This window comes from Amblyomma mixtum, chromosome 2, assembly GCF_055824585.1.
Source record: "Amblyomma mixtum isolate Tamu chromosome 2, ASM5582458v1, whole genome shotgun sequence".
Classification (NCBI taxonomy): domain Eukaryota; kingdom Metazoa; phylum Arthropoda; class Arachnida; order Ixodida; family Ixodidae; genus Amblyomma; species Amblyomma mixtum.
Genome location: NC_143013.1, coordinates 194,550,049 through 194,573,007, shown reverse-complemented (window position 1 = coordinate 194,573,007; position 22,959 = coordinate 194,550,049). Strand labels below are relative to the sequence as shown.

The following is a 22,959-nucleotide window of genomic DNA, read 5'->3' as shown; positions in this document are numbered from 1 at the left end:
ACGTATCTTCATTCCAGTGTTCACTTGCATCGCGATAATGCACTAGGGGGACGCCGAGATATTGCGTCGGCAAAGACGACCATCGCATCCTGGAAAAGTGTTCAGGCATCGCTTCCCAGTCGCCATGCCAAAAGCCAGAGCTTTTGTCCCAGTTTATGAGACACCCCGTTTGTTTGCAGAATTTATCCACCGTGCTGATCACCTCAGTAATGCTGCCTCTGTCTGAACAGAATACCGCAATATCGTCCGCATAAGCAAGGATTTTGACGTGAGTCGACTGCAATCGAAAGCCCGTGATGCTCTCACTTTTGATGATAGCTAAGCACAGTGGCTCCAAGTAGGCCGCAAACAGCAGAGGCGATAGCGGGCATCCCTGCCTTACTGACGAATGAACTGCTATCCTGTCTGTGAGGTCACCATTAACAATAATGCGCGTGGTGCAGTTTGCATATGCCATCTTAACACCTTCTGCAATAATACGGCCTACATTAGCGTGCTCCAAAATGCTGAAAATGACATCATAATCATGGGAAACGCGATCGAAGGCTTTTGCCAGATCTAGCTGCATCATAGCGATGCGGTCCCCGAGCACATCGCAACATTCCAGCACGGTCCGTGCGACGTGCACATTTGTGGCGATACTCCTACCTTTGATTCCGCAAGTCTGGTGCGGCCCAACCAATTTCGTAATTATTCTCTGCAATCTCTTTGCTAAAACCTTCATGTACAATTTATAGTCCACGTTGGTGAGGCTTATCGGGCGATAATTTCCCACCAACAACCTCTTTTCTGGGACATCTGATTTCGGAATCAGCACTATGTACGACGTGGTGAATGAGAGTGGCACTTGTTTTCTTTCGTAAGCTTCATCTAGAACTCGTAGCAGTAACTGAGCGACTGTGGGCTTAAATGCTTTGTAAAATTCGGTCCCTATTCCATCAGGTCCTGGAGCTTTTCCCGCTTGCAGGTCTTCGATTGCAGTCTCTATTTCTTTTGCAGTTATGGGCTGCTCAAGACGCTCCTTCACTTCGTCCTGAAGTCTCGGCAGGAGAGGCAAAAAGTCAACCAGGAAGGCCTCATTCATGTCACGCGTATGTCCAAGAAGCTCAATGTACTTAGAAAAGCGCAATAAAAAGACAGGGACAAGAAGAAGAAGCACGCAGGACAAGCGTTTGTCCTGCGTGCTTCTTCTTCTTGTCCCTGTCTTTTTATTGCGCTTTTCTAAGTTCAACATGTATTACCAACTCGCCCAACTTTCTGCATTGCTCAATGTACTGCTCTTCAAATAGCTGCTTGATTGTAAAAGCGTCATTCGTGACTTCATCTCCGTTCCTTATCTGCCTGATTTCGTTTTGGCAAGCATAACGCTTTTCGTCACACAAAGCTCGCTTCGTCGGCGTTTCACCAGCCCACAGTTTCTGTGTCCTTGCGCGTATAACGGCAGCTTTATACCTTTCAGTGTCTAAGCGTTCGAGCAGGCTTTTCACCTCCCTTAGGTCCTTAGAAAACTTCCCAGGCTCGGAGCTTTCCATGCCTATTAAAAATTGCAGTTGTTCGCGAGCTGCTTTTTCTTCCTGGTTTTCTTCGTATCGCTTCAAGCAACTTTTTTCAATGGCCCTTCTTTTTATCCACTCCTTGAAATCTTCCCACTGAACCGCAACAACGCTGGGTCGCTCCTCAAGCAGCTTCTGCATTTCATCCGCAATATCAGTTACGAATTCCTCGTCCTCTAAAAGCTTTACATTAAATTTCCAGAGATTCCAGTTAAATTTTGTTTTTCTTTGCTTTATGCCGAAACTTGCGATCACTAGGCAATGATCACTAAAAGCTACAGGTATAACTTTGCAACTCGTGCAAAGAGACACGAGATCAATGGATGCATAAATTCTATCCAACCTGGCATGACTATTACGCTGAAAATGAGTGAACTGAGGTTGATTCCCTTCGGTAAAAATACTGCCAATACCCTCTAAGCTATTATCATAAGCCAGAGATTGAAGCAATTGAGCACTCTTGTCACGCACAGGCGTACCCTTCACTCGATCATTAGCGGCACACACACAATTAAAATCTCCCAACAGCAACAACACTCGGTCGCAAACAAGGTAGGGCTCCAAACGGGTAAAGAGATCAAAACGCTCAGATTCAACATTTGGAGCATACACACATATAATGCGCCAACATAAATTGGAAAAAGAAAAATCAACAACAATAAGCCGTCCACTAGGGCAAGAAAAAACCGACTCGACAGTGATGCCTAAATTATTTCGGACAAATAATACGCACCCACCCGAGGTGCCAACGGAATGGCAAACACAAACGTTAAAGGCTGCACGAAAGGTGGACACCATGCGATCAGTGGATTCCTCACTTTCGATCTTAGTCTCTTGGACTGCAACTATGTCAAGCGCGTTTTCAGCAAGCAGGCGGTTAAGCTGGCACTGACGCCGTCGTGCACCAAGGCCTCTCACATTCAAAGTTGCTACATGTAAAGCTGTGTCTAGTTTCATCGCCATGCCCTATGAAAAGGAGACTTGAGTCCCACAGTACCCCTCATAGTCAGCCGAGCAGTCTCCTTAAACTCACTGTGCATGTACGGTGTCGCCTTTCCAGATATCCGCGTGCAGGCGTCGGGAACCCATGGGTAATTCCTTCGCCAGCAGATCCAGATCCGTGCACACAGTCTGATGAGTACCACTCCCCACCAAAAAAAAAGGACAACAAGGAAAAAAAAAAGAAAAGCAAGAAAAAAAACAGCACAAATGCACATTGCAGAACTACGGAGGCGGTTTCCCCGCCTGCCTTGTCTCGGCCATGACGTTCGGCCGCGGCTTGAACATCGGACGTCGGATTCCCGGGGCCTTCGACGGCGGTTCGTCGCTGCCACCATCAAGATGCGTCTTTTCGCCGGCGCTTTCCTCGCGGGAGCGTTTTCCAGCCGTTAGGGTGCCAGCCTCCTCAGTGAAGTCCATGCCTTCGGTGTTGGCAGGTTCAGCGCTGTCCAGAGCTTCGGCCGCAGCTTCTGGCGCGCCCTTCGGCGCGCCATCGCCACTCTGTTGAAAGGCACTCTGAACTTGTACTACACTAGCCGGTACCTCACTTGACGTCGCCTTCTGCTTCGTCAAAACCGTAAGCGACGGCCCTTCCCTCGCTGCTGGTTGCCCGTCTGCACGGGCTGCATCTTCCGCATCAGCCTCGTCCATCAGCAACTCAGACTTGTCTACTCCTGTACCGGGGCCGATAATGCTCGCGTAAGTGCGGGCACACTGTCCGTCTTCGTGGCCGAACCGTCGGCAGGTTCCGCAACGCGGGACTCGGCATTCCTTACGGATGTGCCCCGTACTCCGACAGCGTAGGCACAACGGTGGTCTGCCCGGCACAGCAACGAGCGCCAGCTCACCGCTAACATTCAGCTGGTGCGGCAGGTCGTCCAGCTTCACGCCAGCTCTCAACTTCAACGTGACGAGTCTAGTAGTCGAGCCTTTTTCTGACATACCACTCACGCGCCAGCGCTCGCGGGCAACTTCCGTCACTTTTCCGTACGGCGCAAAGGCAGCCCGAACATCCTCGTCTGGCACGTTGTGTAGCAGCCAGTGAAGTTTCAGTCGCACATCTTGGTTGGCCGGGTCAATCACCAAGCAGCGGCCTTTTTTCACTACCAGCTCACCGACACTAATAATCTTGGTCACCGCTTCAGGATCCTTGAGAGTGACGGCCCAGACGTGGCTCATCCGATACGCCCCCATTGCGATAACATCGGGGAGCAGCGACTGCTCTGCTAAAGCGTCGCGGAAATCTTCCACCCGGTACGGGCGGGCCCTGATATCGGCGTGCAAAAAAAACGTATTCAAAACGAACCGACCTGTAGGCAGTGCTGGCAAAACAACCTGGTAAGTATTTTCCTGCTGACTAGCCCTGTCACCGCGGCCTGACACGGCCGCTGAAGCCGCTCCATCGGAGCCCTGCATCCTGCGTCCGTTCACTGGCGTGGCCGGAAGCAGAATCCAACAGCACCCTTTATACGTCCACTTGCTTGCGCGGAAGAAAAAAAAAAGGTAGCAGCACGCCCAACGTGGGGCTCGAACCCACGACCCTGAGATTAAGTCTCATGCTCTACCGACTGAGCTAGCCGGGCTTTTTTTTTTCTCTTTCATGGTATTTATTTACATGGTTTTGTATACAAAGCATATATATACATATGTGTGTGTGTATATACACACACAAAAACAACTATTTACAGAGCACCTAGGTAGGCGCTACGTGGCAGAAACATAATAGTAACATATTATAACTAAAAGGCCGGTAAAGATATACAGCACATCAGGAGAGGAAACCAATCCGGTACAAAGTCCGATTTTTTGTAAATGTCCGTTACCTGCAGCAACATTCGGCTAAAGTGAATTCTGGGCGAAACAACAGGTTCAACGTTGCAATCTTGCAGGCGCGTTTTCCAAAGATTCTTCTTCAAAGATTCAAAGATTCAAAGATTCAAAGATTCTTCTTCAAAGATTCAAAGATTTGTTTTTCAAAGATTCTTCTGATTGGACTTCTGAGCTAGCCGGGCGACGAAGAGTGCCGCAATAAGAGTGGCATTTATACGTACACTTGCTTGAGCGGAAGAAAAAAAATGAAACAGCACGCCCAACGTGGGGCTCGAACCCACAACCCTGAGAGAGTCTCATGCTCTACCGACTGAGCTAGCCGAGCGACGAAGAGGGCCGCAATAAGAGTGGCATTTATGCGTACACTTGCTTGAGCGGAAGAAAAAAAAGGAAACAGCACGCCCAACGTGGGGCTCGAACCCACGACCCTGAGATTAAGAGTCTCATGCTCTACCGACTGAGCTAGCCGGGCGACGAAGAGGGCCGCAATAAGAGTGGCATTTATGCGTACACTTGCTTGAGTGGAAGAAAAAAAAGGAAACAGCACGCCCAACGTGGGGCTCGAACCCACGACCCTGAGATTAAGAGTCTCATGCTCTACCGACTGAGCTAGCCGGGCTTTTTTTTTTTTTTTTTTTTCTTTATTGCCGATTTTGACGTACAAATCAAGAGGTTACAAGAAATAAAACATGGCGGCCACACTTCGGCCGACACGACTTTAAAATTTTTTGAGCGACATTAATCCATCTAGTACAGTTATCCATTGTGGTGGATCAGGCAGTGCGTTGTACACATTTCTTAAGCGCACAACGCTCTCAATGAAATGTTCGCGAACCGGGCGAACAACCAAGTCAGCGTGTTCAAACTGCATTCGTGTTTTCCACACCGCGTGGAGGCCCAGGACCATAATGAGGTCATAAGGTATTTCCTCTGAGGGATTCACAGGCAAGAAACGTATGCCGTACGGATCCAGGGGTAACTGTTTTTTTAAAGTTCTTTGGAGTACATCCCAATGAAAGATCGGGTCCCAGCAGTCTAGAAATACGTGTTCTATTGTTTCGGGTTTCTTGCATAAAAAGCAGTCAGTGTTCCAGGGAATGAAGAGTCCTTTATCGTGAAGCCAGGTCTTAACTGGGAGGGTGTTTGTATGTAACTTGAAAAAGAACGATTTGGCGGAGGGTAGTATAGGCATTTTCTTCACTCTTTTTAGGACGTCCTGTCCTGGGCCACCGCGATGTGGAGAACGGTACAAAGGTACAGGGAGCATGACATCTACAAGGTCTCTGTAGAGTTTTTTCTTTGTAACGGTTGACAGGTACTGCTGGGAAAAACGTACATTCAACAGCCTATACGATAAAACAACTTCATTCAGGTATCCAGTCACCCTTCCGCACATATTTTGCACAGACGAGACTACGAATCCAGGCAGAAGTCTATACAGTCTTACTTGTATAACTGTGCGCAGGAAGATATCATTCTGATCCCGTAAAAAAACAAAGCGTGCCACAATTTGTCGCAGAAACAAGTGAGCCAGGCCAAGACCTCCTTTCTTTACAGGCAAAAACAAATTCGTTCGACTGGACCGCTCCCAAGTCGAGGCCCAAATAAAAATAGCAAAAACCCGGTGCATTTTTTGAATGCTCATCCTCGCCGCACACAAAACATTCATGACGTACCAGATTTTTGATATCAAAAAAAGGTTGCAGACAGTGGCTCTAGAAAACATCGACAGTTGCTTGCCTTGCCACCCGTTCGCCTTTTCTTTAGCCATCAAGGCTTGATCCCTCCAGTACGGTTCAGGGTCGCGATAATTTCCGAGAGGCACACCAAGGTACTGCGTTGGCACCATTGACCAGGTGAGCCGACAAAAGGCTTCTGGTGTGTCCACCCAATCGCCATGCCAGAAGCCATGACTTTTATCCCAGTTTATCTGGGCTCCAGTCGCATCACAAAACTTTTCGACGACATTAGTTGCCTCTCTAATGCTATCTTTGCTGGCGCAGAACACCGCGATGTCATCCGCGTACGCCAGAATTTTGACTTCGGCAGCCTGTAGTCTGTAACCTGTTATGCGCGCATTATTTTCCATCGCCAGACAGAGTGGCTCAAGATAAGCGGCAAACAGCAGTGGTGAAAGGGGGCATCCCTGCCTCACCGACGAGAGCACGCACAAGCTATCAGTGAGCTCACCGTTAACAATAATACGCGTTGTACATTTTTTGTACGCCATCGTGACGCCTTCCGTAATCACACTGCCCACATTCGTGTGTTCAAGTATGCAGAGCAATGCCTTGTGCGAGACACGGTCGAAGGCTTTTGCCAGGTCAAGCTGCATCATCGCGACTCGATCGCCCAGCGCATCGCAACACTCGAGCACGCTTCGAGCCACGTGCACATTCGTCGCGATAGTGCGGCCTTTAATGCCACAAGTCTGGTGTGGTCCAACCAACTTCTTAATAACACCTTGCAGTCGCTTTGCTAGAACTTTGGTGAATATTTTATAGTCGACGTTAGCAAGAGTTATTGGGCGATATGAGCCTGGCAACAAACGTTTCTGAGCATCATCACTCTTCGGGATTAGCACGATATGCGAGGTTGTGAAGGACAAGGGTAGTCTTTTCTGGTCATACGCTTCGCTAACAACGTGATAAAGAACTTGGGCAACCTCAGACCGGAAGGTTTTATAGAAAATGGCCCCTAAGCCATCCGGCCCAGGTGCTTTCCCGACTGCCAGCTTATTTATTGCGCATTCTATCTCACTTGGTGTGATTGGTTGTTCTAGCTGTGTCCTTACTTCTTCGTCAAGCTTTGGCATCAACGGAAGGAATTCTTTTCGGAAACAATCTTTAAGGTCCCGTGGATGGCTTAGAATTTCTTTAAAGTGCTCGGCAATCGCATGCTTAATTTCATTTCTGTTAGACGTGACGTTTTCACCTATAGCTAGTTGGCGGATTTCTTTTTGACATGCGTATCTTTTTTCATCTGAGAGAGCCCGCTTGGTTGGCATTTCTCCCGCCCACAGCTTCTCGGACCTTGATCTCACTACTGCCGCCTTGTACTTCTCCGAATCTATCCGTTCAAGTTCAGTTTTCACTTCCTTTATTCCTCTAACACACAGACCAGGTTCAACATTCTCCATACTAACAAAAAACTGCAGTTGCTGGCGAAGCTTTGTCTCTGCTTCTTTCTGATTGCGTCGAATGACACTACTTCTTTCAATAGCCATTGTTTTTACTTTCTGCTTAAAATCTTCCCAACGAATGGCGTAACTTTCTGGCTCGCTTGCAGTCAAATTTTTCAGTTCTTTCGTTACAGCGTCGACAAAAGCTTCGTCATCCAACAGCTGCGCATTCATTTTCCACAAGTCCCAGCTAAAGATTCGTTTCCTCTGCGTCTTTCCAAAGGCGGCCGTTACCAAGCAGTGATCGCTGTATGCGATGGGTTTCACTTCGTACTCGCTACACATTGGTATCAATTCGGCTGAGACATATAATCTGTCTAACCTTGCATGGCTGTCTTGCTGGAAGTGTGTAAACTGCGGACGAGTACCGCTGGCGAAAACGCTACCAATGTCTTCAAGGTCATATTCGTGCACAAGTGTATTAAGAAATTCTGCACTCTTGTCACGAACACGCGAATGTTTTGCGCGGTCATCAACATTGCAAACACAGTTAAAATCGCCTAGCAGTATTATCACTTTCTGACAGTTTAGGTACGCCTCAAGCCTTTCAAAGAATGCCCGCCGTTCCATGTCAATATTCGGCGCGTATACACAGATGACGCGACACTCCAATTCGCCAAAGACGATATCAGCGATTAAGAGGCGTCCACTGTCACATGAAAATACTGACTGCACGCAGATTCCAAAGTTGTTGCGTATGAATATGGCGCAACCATCTGATCCACCAATCGCGTGAGAAATACACACATCGAAATGAGCACGAAAATTGGACACCATTCGGTCGGTGAGCTCCTGGCTCTCAATTTTTGTCTCTTGGATTCCCACTATATGTAAGTCATTATCTAAGAGAAGGCGACTAAGCTGACATTGTCGTCGTCTTGCTCCAAGGCCCCGTACGTTTAACGTCGCTACCCGTAGCGCTCTTTCGATATTAACCGCCATGGCTACACGGTAGAATGGTGCCCATTACAATAGCCCAAGGGTCTGTGGTCATCATACTGTGGCGATAAGCGCGTCGAAGGCCAGGAAAAAAAAAATAAAACTCTACCCAACAAAAAAGGACAGTCCAAGTAAACTTGGCACCTCTTTCCAAGCCCGAACACGAAAAACGAACCGCTCATGATGAGGGCCATGGCGTTTACGGAAACCCTTCCCAACCCACCTTAGCTAGACAAACTAAATTTACGGGGGCGGTTTACCCGCCTGCCGCGAATCGACCGGAATGTTCGGTCGCGGCTTCAAGGTAGACCTCCGCATACCTGGGGCTTTGGTGGGTGGCTCGTCTCCGCCCCCGCCGTCCTCCTTCGTCCCAACGCTAAGGGTCTTGTCGTGTGGTCGTTTCCCCGCCAGCAGGCTGGCTGAAGCGCTAAGGATGTCCATAACCTCGGGTTCTGAGGTGCTGGGAGCCGCTTCATGATCAACTGAGGTTTTCAGCTCGGCGCTCGGAGCTGTCGAAGAATCCTGCGAAGGCGGTTGATGCTGCTCTGCAGTAACCGCTTCGGTTCCGGGTTGCTCCTGCTGCGGCAGTGGAATCACCGTATTTTCGGCTACCTCCGTTCTTGCACTTGCCACCGATGCTGCATCCTCCATGTCCGCCTCGTCCATGAGCAGGTTTGAGGCGTCGTCGGTGGTTGTCAGTCCTGTTACGCTGGCATACGTCCGCTCGCACTGGCTGCTCTCATGACCGAAGCGTCGGCACGCACTGCACTTGGGGATGCGGCAGTCGCGACGAATGTGGCCCGTGCCACGGCACCGAAGGCAGAGCGGAGCCCTGCCTGGCACGACCACGAGGGCCAACTCTCCGGCGACGCTCACCTGGTGCGGCAGGTCGTCCAGCTTTACGCCCGGCTTCAACTTCAAGGTGACCAGTCTGGTAGTTGAGCCCTTATCTGCTAGGCCATGCACCCGCCACCGCTCTCGGCCGACGTCTGTGACCTTCCCGTACGGCTCGAAGGCAAACCGTACGTCGTCGTCGGGCACGCTATGCAGCAACCAATGCACTTTCATGCGAACGTCCTGGTTGGCAGGATCAATTACGATACAGCGGCACTTTTTCACCAGCAGCTCACCCATGCCGACAATCTTTTTCACCGCATCTTCGTCCTTGAAAGTCACCGCCCACACATGGCTCATGCGGTAGGCTCCGAGGGCAATCACTTCCGGCAGGAGCGATAACTCGGCGAGCGCATCGCGAAAATCTTCTGCCCGATACGGGCGGGCCCTAACATCACAGTGTAGAAAAACGGTGTTCAAAACAAAACGCCCTGTTGGCAAACTAGGCAAAACAACTTGGTACTCATTGTCTGAAGCAATATTCCTGTTACCGCGGCCCTGCTGGGCCGCTGAAGCCGCTCCTACGGAGCCCATGACACACACGTCCGTCACGCTCGGTGGCCGGAAATGGAATCGAGCTAGCCGGGCGACGAAGAGGGGCCGCAATAAGAGTGGCATTTATGCGTACACTTGCTTGAGCGGAAGAAAAAAAAGGAAACAGCACGCCCAACGTGGGGCTCGAACCCACGACCCTGAGATTAAGAGTCTCATGCTCTACCGACTGAGCTAGCCGGGCGACGAAGACGGCCGCAATAAGAGTGGCATTTATGCGTACACTTGCTTGAGCGGAAGAAAAAAAAGGAAACAGCACGCCCAACGTGGGGCTCGAACCCACGACCCTGAGATTAAGAGTCTCATGCTCTACCGACTGAGCTAGCCGGGCGACGAAGAGGGCCGCAATAAGAGTGGCATTTATATACGTACACTTGCTTGAGCGGAAGAAAAAAAAGGAAACAGCACGCCCAACGTGGGGCTCGAACCCACGACTCTGAGATTAATAGTCTCATACTCTACCGACTGAGCCAGCCGGGCTTTTTTTTATTTTTATTGCCAGGATTATAGTCAAAATGAAAGGGTACAAGGCTTAAAACATATCAGCCACACTTGGGCTAACATGACACTAAAATTTTTTCAGAGACACCAATGCATCCAGACAAGCAATGCATTCTGGTGGATCAGGGAGCACTCGATAAACTTCTCTGAGACATACGATAGTTTCGATAAAGTGGTCTCTGACAGAACGCACGACAGGTTCGGCATGTTCAAACTGCATTCTCGTTTTCCACAGCGCGTGGAGGCCCAGGACCGTGATAAGATCATACGGTATATCGTCCGAAGCGTCTACCGGCAGGAATCGTATTCCATATGGGTCAAAAGGCAACTGTTTCTTTAATGTGCGCTGGAGTACGACCCAATGGAAAATCGGGTCCCAGCAGTCTAGGAATACGTGCTCTATGGTTTCGGGCTTTTTGCATAAAAAGCAGTTAGTTGACCACGGTATGAAGATGCCTTTTTCCTGAAGCCATGTCTTAACTGGAAGTGTGTTGGTATGTAGCTTAAAGAAAGAGGTTTTAACTGAAGGTAATATTGGCATTTTCTTTACTCTTTTGAGTACGTTTTGTCCAGGGCGTCCACGGTGTGCTAAACGGCATAACGGTACAGGTAGCATGATGTGAGCAGGGTCCTTATACAGTTTCTTCCTACTAACACTGCACAAGTAGTCTTGTGAAAACCGCATGTTTAACAACCTGAACGCGAGCACTACTTCGCGCAGATAACCAGTCACAGCGCCACATGTGTTCTCACATAACGTCACAATGAATCCTGGGAGAAGTCTACGTAGCCTCACCTGCATCACGGTGCGGAGAAAGGGGTTGTTTTGATCCCGTAAGAAAAGAAATCGTGACACGACTTGCCACAAAAACAAGTGAACCAGACCTAGCCCACCACACTTGACTGAGATAAACAAATTAGTTCGGCTAGATCTCTCCCAGGTCGATTACCAAATGAAAATAGCGAGGACACGATGGATTTTTTGTATGCTCGTTCGCGATGCACACAACACGTTCATCACATACCATATTTTTGAAATTAGGAAGACATTGGAGACAGTCGCACGGGAAAACATTGACAGCTGTCTTCCCTGCCATGCATCAGCCTTTTCTTTTGCCTTCGTTGTTTGATCGGTCCAGGGGCGCTATGCTGGAGGGCCCGAGTTTGCTGAAACTCGGAATCTTCCCGAGCTCTGGCGACGCCCTCAGGTGAGTGAACTAATGGTAGCAAGACAAAATCCCACCCTCGTCACGCCTCCAGCTTCATTGGGTTATCTGGATATATTCCATGCTTTATCATCACATCGGCGCCACCTCATGGGCTTCATGGGCGGTCTACAAAGAACGGGTCACGTGAGGCAACCGCCGGTGCACTTTTCATTTGTGTGTCGCTCCACCAAGTGCATTGCGTGTGCAAATAGACAAACGAGGTTTGTTGAATTTTATAATGCACTTAGTACACCTTTGTAAGCATTTTATAGTGTGCAAGATTTGGATTTAAAGCGCTTTAGAGTGATTCATGCATACTTAAATTTTGCTTTGTACCGCTAGGGAGCGCTACCGACGCCCGTCATCAGCTGACCGCCAATGGCGACGAGGTACATGTGCAACGCGGTAGTCCGCAAAAAAAAAAATAAAGAGAGGTGCATCACTCCGCGCTGTTCTGTGGCCATGTGGTCTAACGCGTCGCTCCGGAGAGTCGACAGGCAATGGGAGCGCGTGGGTTCAAATCCCGCTTGGTGAAACCTTTTTATCTCACTTTTTTTTCATCGCTAGTTGAATTTCGCGTGACTTGAATGAGAAAACTCGTTTTGTTCAGAATCGCTTGAATATTATGCCGTGTTCGGAAATGAACTGCATGCATCTGTTCATTTCATGCATACCGCGTTAATGTGAGCTGTCCGAAATTCGTTGTCAATGAGCTCGCACCGGATTTTGGTCAGCAGTGGCGGTTATCTTCCCGATTATGCAGCATTGTGACTATACTTTTTAGATGCAAGTGAGAGGTTTGTGCGAAAGATGACATTAATTCGTCGGATTTAATTAATTAGCACAGTGGTGAGTGCTCTGTAGTGGCCCGATTAACAAGTGGTCATCTGTAACTTTCGATTTCGCCGTTGCCGAGGAGCCCACTTTTTTTTTTTGTGGGCCTCTCTTAAGGTACCTGGCATGTTATGAATTGTTCTGTGGAACCGGTTAGCGGCTGATCCAGTCTTCGCCAAACCAGTCTGGGACCGACTTTGGCACTGTGCTGTAGAGTAGCCCAAAGGACTTGGCGAGAACAATTATTTTTTACTGATTGCAATGTTCAATGCATACTGTGCCTTCCTCGTGAAATAGTTGGCCTTCAACATGTCAGGGCTGGACTTCGAAGGGGCCTTTATGCCAATGTAGGTCCCGTGGACGCATCCCACGACGTCTGTGATGCCGTCGCGCAGAAGAAAACGCTCCTCAACATACGCACGCTCGTCCGCTGTCGTGGGCAAAGCGAGCCACCGCTTCTGCACAGCCGCGGCGATAAGCGCGTCGGAGACGTCCCTCACACAACGGCTCACAGTGCTTTATTGGGGTCCAATAAAGCGGTCTGCGCCGACGCTCCCCTGGAAGCTCCCGGTCGCGAAGAACCGGAGGGCGCAGAGGACTTGCTCTTCGACCGAAAGCGAATGAAGCCCGGTACGCACTCTCCGCAGGCGTGGGTCCTCGCCTAACTCTTTACACAACCATCGTACCGATTTTTTGGAGAGGCGAAAATGTCGCTGGAATTCGTCGTCGGTCAAGGCAGTAAACGGGTCCAGCCGGCCGTACTGACATTTGCCGTCAGAGGAAGCGATTACCCAGGCTGCTGCTGCTGCCGCCATGACAGTCTCGAGATGAATTCGGGGCACTTCACCGTTCACGAGTTTAGCTCCGAGTTCACCTGTCAATCAAAACCATTGGTCACGCCCCCGGCGTGCCGTACATAAATTATAGGCGTACGCGCTATGGGTGGGCCACTCCCAACATCCCTGCCTGCTACAGGTATCCTGCGCGGCTGTGCTGACTGCTGACAGACATCGACGATGTTGACCATCGAAATATAACAGGCAAAACGAACGTCATCGCTGATAAATCTAAGCACCTCTGCGAAGGACACGCAACGTGGCGAAAGCCGCCGATTTCTTCGCTCGCATACCAAGATTGCACAACACTATAGCCTGTTGCAACCACGTAAGACACAGCACAACGCTGAAGGCGCGTCACACCTGCTTGCAAGGCGTCAAACACGGAGCACGACGACGAACCGGTGCTTGGAGAACGTCCTATATTTTGATATACGACACAATAAAATATATTATTGCAATAGCCGAAAAATAATAACGATTCAGCGTGTAGTAGTTGCCCAGTCTTTCCAGTCGAAGGCAGCGCTACCGGCGCTCAGCGCAGGAGCTCTCTCGTTTTCGACACGGTGGGCTGCCGCTCTAGTTCGTATGCAAGCCACGCTGCAAGCAATGGCCTCACTATCGCCTCTAGCGGCAGAAAGTGTCAAATCTTTGTCAATTTCCTAAAGCTATGTTTTCAACAACGCTTCTTTGGATTCAGATTTTAAAATACATTTGGAAATGAACAAAATGTTCATAATATTATCTGTTGCCTTTTAACGTATTCGAGAGAAGAGAAAGGGTTGATACAAGAGTGCACCTAGTGCGCACTGTTCGTCTTCGGAAATGGAGAGACAGATAGAGCCTGAAAGAGAAGACACGCCTTTGACGCGCCCAAAAAGGCGTGTCAAACAGCTAGCCGCGAGTGTGCAGATAGATAGCAGAGAAGTCACGATTTCGCGATTGCTGATATGGCGCTGATAAGTTCAGGTAGCGCTGCGGCCTGGTATTGCGCAGTGTATTGTGTTTGAAGTGTGAAACAGGCGCGCAGGGTGCGCTTGTATCGCCTTTACGTGGCTTTATCTCTACATTTTATTGTCCGCTGCCTGCGCACGTTCCGCGCTATCTTCGTTCACTGACTGCCGTCATCGCAAACTCGGATGAAACTCGGGCAAGCGCCAAACTCGGGCCTTCCAGCATAGCGCCCCAGTATTGTTCAGGATCACGATAACACTCAAGGGGCACACCGAGGTATGGTTTAGGAACTGTTGACCAATGAAGGCGACAAAATTGCTCCGGCGTGGCGTCCCAGTCTCCATGCCAAAATCCATAACTTTTGTCCCAATTTATCTGGGCTCCGGTGTATTCGCAAAATTGTTCAACAACAGCTGTGGCTTCTTTAATGCTTTCTTTGTTTGCACATAATACGGCGATATCATCCGCGTAGGCCAAGATTTTTATTTCTGCTATATCCTGTTATGCGTTCATTGTTTGCAATTGCCAAGCATAGCGGCTCAAGGTAAGCCGCGAACAGCAAGGGCGAAAGAGGGCATCCCTGCCTCACCGACGAGCGAACGCTCAGGCTGTCTGTCAGTTCCCCGTTTACGATGATTCGCGTTGAGCAGTCAGTGTACGCCATTCTGACGCCTTCAGTGATAACGCAGCCCACGTTAGAATGCTCTAAAATGCAGAGCAGAGCCTCGTGCGAGACATGGTCGAAGGCTTTGGCCACATCAAGCTGCATCATCGCACCGCGCTCGCCAAAAGCGTCACGGCACTCGAGGACCGTTCGCGCGACATGCACGTTTGTTGCAAAGCTTCGGCCCTCGATGCCGCAAGTCTGATGCGGCCCTACCAACTTTGTTATAACGCGCTGAAGTCGTGTCGCTAATACCTTCATAAATATTTTGTAGTCCACATTGACAAGGGTTATCGGGCGATAAGACCCTGGCAAGAGACGTTTTGCTTCATCGTCACTCTTTGGTATCAGCACGACGTGTGACGTTGTGAATGATAAAGGAACTCGCTTTTTGTCGTATGCCTCAGTGATGACATTGTGCAAAATCGGAGCCACAGAACAGTTGAAAGCTTTATAAAAGGCAGCTCCTAGGCCGTCAGGCCCGGGTGTTTTACCAAGGGACAGGTCATCTATTGCGCGTTCTATTTCACTGACGGTTATCGGTTCTTCCAGTTGCGTCTGTACAGTCGCGGGTAAAAAAGATTAGCACAGATCACCGGCGATCAGAATTTGTATATCTCACCGCGCGGCGCTGCGGTACGCAGACCTGCCTAACAGGCCGTTTCCATATTTTCAGCCTAGGAGGGGAAAACAGGAAGTAAGCTTTATCAAGCGTGCACCGCCCGAGCGTTGAAGTGCCGGCCCCACGTGACTATGCTTGGGGCATTTATTTTGGCTCGGTTATCATGAGCAAAGATCGCTTCTTTTTATTACTGTTTCTTTATGTCCGCGGTGGTTTGTCAAAAGGAACTAGCGGGAACAATAGACGATGACGCTGCTTCTAGCCAGTAATTTTGCTGTCCGTGGCAGACCGCTGAACCCCCCTAATACTGTAGAATGGGAGCGGCCCGGCACTCTCGTTATCAGCCTCTTCGCCACCCGCAGCGCCACGCGTTGTCATTCCGGCGCTCTGGTGTTCCGTCATGTGTGCTAATCTTTTTTACCCGCGACTGTACTTCTGCGTCCAGCTGTGGCATAAAAGAAAGAAATTCTTTCTGGAAGCTGCCTTTGGTATCACGTGGGTGACCTATCAAGTTCCGAAAATGCTCGGCCATCACTGTCTTGATAATTTTTTGGTTAGTCGTGGTCTCGTTTCCGTTGGCAAGCTGCCGGATTTCTTTCCGACACGCGTATCTTTTTTCGTCGGATAGTGCGCGCTTTCTTGGCGTTTCTCCCGCCCACAGCTTCTCGGATCTTGCTCGTACAATTGCCGCTTTGTATCTTTCTGTGTCTATAGTTTCGAGCTGTGTTTTCACCCGCCTTATTTGTTCAGTACAATTACCGGGCTGAATGTTTTCCATGCTTAACAAGAATTCTCGTTCCTCGCGAAGTTTTGTTTCGTTTTGTTTCTGGTTGAACTTAATAATGCTGCTTCTTTCGATGGCTATTATTTTAACTCTCTGTTTAAACTCTTCCCATTCAACTTCGAACTGGTTTGGCTCCATTGTGAGCAACTTCTCTAATTCTTCCGTTACTGCGCTAACAAATGCATTATCTTCCAAAAGCTTCACGTTAAACTTCCACAGGTTCCAGTTGAAGCGACTTTTGTTTTGCCTTCTTCCAAACGTTGCAGTTACCAAGCAGTGGTCACTGAACTGGACTGGTTGCACTTCATATGCTGCACATGAAGAAACCAGTTCGGGTGATGCGTATAATCTGCCTAATCTCGCGTGGCTGTCACGCTGAAAATGGGTGTACTGAGGACGTGTACTATTCGTCAATACGCTACCAATGTCTTCTAAATCATAATCATGCACCAGGGCACTTAATACTTCTGCGCTCTTGTCCCGAACTCGTGTGCGTTTAGCGCGATCATCCATTGTACATACGCAATTAAAGTCGCCCAACAATATCAACACTTTGTGACAGTTAAGGTAGGCTTCAACACGTTCAAAGAAAGATCGACGCTCGGTCTCAACGTTGGGTGCATAGACACAAATGACACGGAAAGATAAATCATAAACAGCAAAATCAACAACTAAAAGGCGACCACTTTGGCATGACAACACTGACTGTACACAGATCCCCAAGTTATTACGGATGAAAAGGGCGCAACCACCTGATCCACCATTCGCATGACAAACGCATACATCGAAATGCGTACGGAAATTGGACACCATTCGGTCGGTCAGTTCTTGGCTTTCGATTTTCGTCTCTTGTACGGCAACTAAGTGTAATTCTTTCTCAAGAAGAAGGCGGCTTAGCTGACACTGTCGCCTTCTTGCACCTAGCCCCCGGACATTTAACGTTGCTACGCGTAGCATTTCCCCGAGATTAAGAGCCATGGTAACACAATGGAATGGTGCCCATCCCCGGAAACAATTCTCGCTCTCCAGGTCTGCGTGCCCATATACACACGGCAAGTCTGCCAACAAAATATACACTGGGGCCTACAGGAAGAACCTTGGTGCCAACAGCACCTTGCCTCGACACGAAAAGAAAACGGCACATCGACACAGCCATGGCGCTTAGAAATCCCCCCTTTCCCATTATGACGAAGGCAACACAAAGCTACGGAGGCGGTTTACCCGCCTGCCGAGAGTCGACCGGAATGTTCGGTTGCGGCTTGAAAGACGTCCGCCTACCTGGCGTTTTCTGCGGCGGATCGTCTCCGCCGCTTTCGTCCCGCTGCTGCAGCACTGAGCTAGCCGGGCGACGAAGAGGGCCGCAATAAGAGCACCCTTTATACGTCCACCTGCTTGCGCGGAAGAAAAAAAAAGGAAAGAGCCCGCCCAACGTGGGGCTCGAACACACGACCCTGAGATTAAGAGTCTCATGCTCTACCGACTGAGCTAGCCGGGCGACGAAGAGGGCCGCAATAAGAGTGGCATTTATACGTACACTTGCTTGAGCGGAAGAAAAAAGAAAGGAAACAGCACGCCCAACGTGGGGCTCGAACCCACGACCCTGAGATTAAGAGTCTCATGCTCTACCGACTGAGCTAGCCGGGCGACGAAGAGGGCCGCAATAAGAGTGGCATTTATACGTACACATGCTTGAGCGGAAGAAAAAAGAAAGGAAGCAGCACGCCCAACGTGGGGCTCGAACCCACGACCCTGAGATTAAGAGTCTCATGCTCTACCGACTGAGCTAGCCGGTCTTTTTTTTTTCTTTATTTCCTGGCTTTGGAAAACAACACTTCACGAAAAAATAACAGACAAATCACAAAAGCAATAATACAAGACAATGAACACATTGAAAGTCATACTCAGCCAGCGTCAGACTGGCTTCGTCACATTAAAACTACCGCAAAGACAACAAAGGCCCTTAACAAACAGTCGGGAGGTTCCGGAACCGCTTTTTGTATAGCGACAAACCAATCCATAGACTCTCGGAAATAATTCGGGCAGGGCGCGCTTCCCTGTCGCAGTGATAGCTTGCCATTCTGGAGCGCCATATAAAGTGGAGGCCCAGGAGCATAATTAAATCAAATGGAACCCCGTCGTCATTATCAATGCTTAAATATCGAACGCCATGCGAATCTAGGGGGAAATCTTTCTTCATAGTCCGTTGCAAAACATCCCAAAAATAAACCCCTTCCCAGCAATGTAAAAAAACATGGTCTATTGTTTCCGGCTGCTTACAGATTAAACAATGCGAACCCCAAGGTAAAAATAAATCCTTTCCCTCGAAAAATTTCTTTACTGGCAACGTTCCGGTGTGTAATTTAAAGAAAAAGGTCTTAGCTCCTGGCGGCACCTGCATTTTCTTTACCCTCTTTAAGACGTCTGAGCCTGGGCCTTCACTGTATAAGGCTCTGTACAAAGGTTGTGGCAAAACAGTGTCACGTAAATCGTGGTAAAGCTTTTTCCGTTTTACACAGGACAAATATTCGTTAGAAAAACGCGCTGAAAGAAATCTAACACTTGCGACGACCTCTCTGTAATAGCCAAAAATCCCACACGTAACTTCTTCGGTGGAGACAACAAACTCCGGCAGTAGGCGCCGCAGCCTAACTTGGCAGACAGTGCGCAAAAAAGGGTCAGAAACGTCGCGAAAAAACAAAAACCGGTTGACCACTTGCCGCAAAAAGAGGTGTACAAGTCCCAATCCGCCGTCTTTTACCCGACGGAATAAATTTGTTCTGCTGCAGCGTTCCCATTCTGCAGCCCAAACAAAGACAGCGAAAATCCTGTGGAGCTTCTGTGTGTTTACACGCGAACAATGCAAAACTTGCATAACAAACCAAAGTTTACTGATATAAAAAAGGTTACATACAGTAGCCCTGGCGAAAATCGATAAGTTGGCACCTTTCCACTTCTCCGCTTTCTCCCGTACCGCTTTCGTCTGCTCTTGCCAATGTTGCTTGCTTTGGCGGTAACCATCAAGCTCGACGCCTAAGTACTTGGTTGGGGTTTTCGCCCACGTCACATTTGCAAAGTGGTCAGGCTTCGATGGCCACCGTCCATGCCAGAACCCAAGGCACTTGGCCCAGTTCACCCCGCTTTCGGTAACCTCAGAGAACTCACGGACACATTTGACAGCCTCGGTTATGCTCTCACGGTCAACCGTACAAACTGCAACATCATCCGCGTACGCCAGCAGCTTCACCTCGGCTGCTTGTAACTTAAACCCATTTACGTTATCATTGTTCAATATTTTAATACACAATGTCTCAATATATATACAAAACAAAAGAGGGCGAAAAGGGCAGCCCTGTCGCACCGAATGCTACACGCTAATGGGGGCCCCCAGACTCTTATTTACGATCAATCTCGTCGTGCAGTTTCGGTACGCCAGGGCCATGCCCTTGCGGATAACTGACCCAACATTCGCATGGTCCAAAATAGAAAACAAAATTTCGTGATCGACGCAGTCAAAAGCTTTCTCAAGGTCGACCCTGGGGAATGGCCGCCCGACCACTCGATTCATCACAACACTCAAGCACGCTTCGCATCTTATGAATATTGGACATTATTGACCTACCTTTTACCCCACACGTCTGGTGTGGCCCAACTATATTCGTAATCACCGTCTGCAACCTCCGAGCCAAAACCTTCATAAAAATTTTATATTCAACGTTCATAAGTGCTATGGGTCTGTAGGCTGTAACCAGTCGCAATTTATCTATTTGATCCGTTTTAGGAATGAGCACCGTGTGGGATGACCCATATGACGGAGGCAGTGCATTTACTGTGTAGGCTGCGTTAAAGATCACGTTCAAGATAGGGGCAATTTCGTGCTTGAATGCTTTGTAAAAACGCGCGCTGAGCCCATCTGGTCCCGGCGATTTACCGGGGTTTACTGAGCTAGGCGGGCGACGAAGAGGGCCGCAGTAAGAGTGGCATTTCTACGTACACTTGCTTGAGCGGAAGAAAAATAAAGGAAGCAGCACGCCCAAAGTGGGGCTCGAACCCACGACCCTGACATTAAGAGTCTCATGCTCTGCCGACTGAGCTAGCCGGGCGACGAAGACGGCCGCAATAAGAGTGGCGTTTATACGTACACTTGCTTGAGCGGAAGAAAAATAAAGGAAGCAGCACGCCCAAAGTGAGGCTCGAACCCACGACCCTGACATTAAGAGTCTCATGCTCTGCCGACTGAGCTAGCCGGGCGACGAAGACGGCCGCAATAAGAGTGGCGTTTATACGTACACTTGCTTGAGCGGAAGAAAAATAAAGGAAGCAGCACGCCCAACGTGGGGCTCGAACCCACGACCCTGAGATTAAGAGTCTCATGCTCTACCGACTGAGCTAGCCGGGCGACGAAGAGGGCTGCAATAAGAGCACCCTTTATACGTCCACTTGCTTGCGCGGAAGAAAAAAGAAAGGAAGCAGCACGCCCAACGTGGGGCTCGAACCCACGACCCTGAGATTAAGAGTCTCATGCTCTACCGACTGAGCTAGCCGGGCGACGAAGAGGGCCGCTATAAGAGCACACTTTATACGTCCACTTGCTTGCGCGGAAGAAAAATAAAGCAAGCAGCACGCCCAACGTGGGGCTCGAACCCACGACCCTGAGATTAAGTCTCATGCTCTACCGACTAAGCTAGCCGGGCTTTTTTTTTCTTTATTACCGACTTGGCCGGACAAACAAAACAACAATACAATGACATGACAATAAAAGCACTGGTCAGTTTCTAGCTAGTGCACGATGATAAAATGGGTTAAATGATTTTAGTTGGCCGAGGACAGGCAGCCACTCAGGCTGAGGAGCTCGCTGTCCGAAAACTTCCTGAGTATACATGATGCTCTCAATGAAATACTGATGAGCCGGATGCACAATAACATGTTCATGCCTGACATCCATTCGCGTACGCCAGAAGGCTGTGCATGCAGAGCAACATTAGCAGGTCGCAAGGCACTTCACCTGGCTCTGCACATGGTAGGAAGCGTATCCCAAAAGGCGTCAGGGGGAACTCTTTTTTCAGGGTGCGCTTCAAAACATCCCAAAGAAAAACAGCGTCATGACAGTCGAGAAAGATATGTTCTATAGTTTCCACTTTTTTGCAAATAAGACACTCTGCTGACCAAGGTACAAAAAGTCCTTTGCTCTGCAACCATGGCTTCATGAGAGGGTTCCAGTATGCAATTGGAAAAAGAAAGAACGCACTGAAAGCTTCACCGGCATTCTTTTCACTCTTTTTAGCACATCGCTTTCGGGACCCAAAAGATATGCACTGCGATAAACAGGCACTGGCATAAACACATCGACCAGGTCCTTGTACATCTTTTTCCTTGTTACAATGGTTAGATACTCATCGGAAAATTTTGACCGAAGAATACGGACTGCTGCAGCAACTTCTTGCAAGAAAGCACTTAACCCACTCCGACGTGCAGACATGGATGACTGTCACCCTCACTTCGCGCACTTTTACGTGGGAAGCTCCCAGACACCCTTAGAGCGTGTGGGGGTAGCGGTCTCGGACTCGAAGGAGATGCCCTCGACTCAGCGTGGCAAGCTCAGCGGAGACCAGCTACCAAGTGACAAGAGGTTTTTGGGCGTTTGGTGCCCAGCTTTCGCCGGTCGCAAGCCAGAGAATGGGTCGGAGCCAAAGGTTCACAAACAAAACAAAGTTTATACAGCAAAAAGAGACGATACAGAGGATTTCCCAATCACTTGTACAAACACATACAAAGGGATTAACAAAACATTGCAACGCGTGCAAAGTTAAACTCGAGAGAGAATGCAATACAAGGGCAATATTGCAACTAAAGTGCACTAACACTCGAGAGAGAGGTAAACAAACAAAACACAATTTGTTCACCGGGCACTGCGGCAGTCCGGCGACCAGAGTTCCACGACGATGCCGTCCCGCAGACTGGCGAACGTTGCCTCGTTGGTGCGATGCTGGCCGAGTGGTGTTTTCTCGGGAGTCGAACGGGCGCGCCGGTCCGGACTGACTTGACAGCGGTCAACGTCCTTCTTTTATAGGCTGGCTCTCACGTCTGTTTGTTCCACGCGCCAAAGTAGGCGCGCACATACACGCAGCATCGGCAGTGCTGTCTCCCTTCCCTCTTCTCACCGGACGCGCGTCCCTATTGGTCAGAGGTCGGGGGTCGCATCTCGAAGATTCGAGCGTGTTCTGGCGTGGCGCCGTCGCTGACGGGCGAGGGGGACGTCTCTTAGTGCACGCAAGGCTGCGCCCTTTCCCCCCCGTCAGCTGTAGAAGCAACTCGGATGTTCTAGAGAAATCTTCGGCATGGATGACTCATTCCCTCGGCGCCCGCCGTGTCGGTGAGCGGTGGTGGAGGTTAGAGGGAGCCACGCGCTTATCGGGGTTTTCCTTCTCCCCCGTTCGGCTCGCGTACAAAACACAAAATTCGCGCGCCCATGCATGCGCTCACAAAGTCAAGAGTGAATGCCGAAGTACACACATCAATACCTTGATGCTTTCAAATACATAACCCAGTGCAATAGACAGGTTGCACTTTAAAACGCGCCGCAGTTGGGCGGTACAATTCGCGCGCCCATG

General features: G+C 49.4%; 1 protein-coding gene and 10 non-coding genes across 11 annotated transcripts; all 11 read right to left on the bottom strand.

Moving 5' to 3' along the window:
* Positions 1 to 4,781: 4,781 nt before the first annotated feature.
* Positions 4,782 to 4,854, bottom strand: TRNAK-CUU (transfer RNA lysine (anticodon CUU)). Its single transcript has one exon. It is a non-coding gene; the product is annotated as a tRNA-Lys (tRNA).
* A 74-nt stretch (positions 4,855 to 4,928) lies between these two features.
* On the bottom strand, positions 4,929 to 5,001 carry TRNAK-CUU (transfer RNA lysine (anticodon CUU)). The gene has a single exon. It is a non-coding gene; the product is annotated as a tRNA-Lys (tRNA).
* A 3,744-nt stretch (positions 5,002 to 8,745) lies between these two features.
* Positions 8,746 to 9,953, bottom strand: LOC149362008 (uncharacterized). The gene has a single exon (XM_089569636.1). It carries the CDS (start codon positions 9,928 to 9,930, stop codon positions 8,746 to 8,748), a length of 1,185 nt encoding a protein of 394 aa, XP_089425762.1. The 5' UTR covers positions 9,931 to 9,953.
* A 106-nt stretch (positions 9,954 to 10,059) lies between these two features.
* Positions 10,060 to 10,132, bottom strand: TRNAK-CUU (transfer RNA lysine (anticodon CUU)). Its single transcript has one exon. It is a non-coding gene; the product is annotated as a tRNA-Lys (tRNA).
* Positions 10,133 to 10,206: 74 nt separating this feature from the next.
* TRNAK-CUU (transfer RNA lysine (anticodon CUU)) lies at positions 10,207 to 10,279 on the bottom strand. Its single transcript has one exon. It is a non-coding gene; the product is annotated as a tRNA-Lys (tRNA).
* A 76-nt stretch (positions 10,280 to 10,355) lies between these two features.
* Positions 10,356 to 10,428, bottom strand: TRNAN-AUU (transfer RNA asparagine (anticodon AUU)). The gene has a single exon. It is a non-coding gene; the product is annotated as a tRNA-Asn (tRNA).
* Positions 10,429 to 17,773: 7,345 nt separating this feature from the next.
* Positions 17,774 to 17,846, bottom strand: TRNAK-CUU (transfer RNA lysine (anticodon CUU)). The gene has a single exon. It is a non-coding gene; the product is annotated as a tRNA-Lys (tRNA).
* Positions 17,847 to 17,922: 76 nt separating this feature from the next.
* On the bottom strand, positions 17,923 to 17,995 carry TRNAK-CUU (transfer RNA lysine (anticodon CUU)). Its single transcript has one exon. It is a non-coding gene; the product is annotated as a tRNA-Lys (tRNA).
* Positions 17,996 to 18,071: 76 nt separating this feature from the next.
* TRNAK-CUU (transfer RNA lysine (anticodon CUU)) lies at positions 18,072 to 18,144 on the bottom strand. Its single transcript has one exon. It is a non-coding gene; the product is annotated as a tRNA-Lys (tRNA).
* Positions 18,145 to 20,674: 2,530 nt separating this feature from the next.
* TRNAK-CUU (transfer RNA lysine (anticodon CUU)) lies at positions 20,675 to 20,747 on the bottom strand. The gene has a single exon. It is a non-coding gene; the product is annotated as a tRNA-Lys (tRNA).
* Positions 20,748 to 20,823: 76 nt separating this feature from the next.
* Positions 20,824 to 20,896, bottom strand: TRNAK-CUU (transfer RNA lysine (anticodon CUU)). Its single transcript has one exon. It is a non-coding gene; the product is annotated as a tRNA-Lys (tRNA).
* Between the last annotated feature and the right edge of the window lie 2,063 nt (positions 20,897 to 22,959).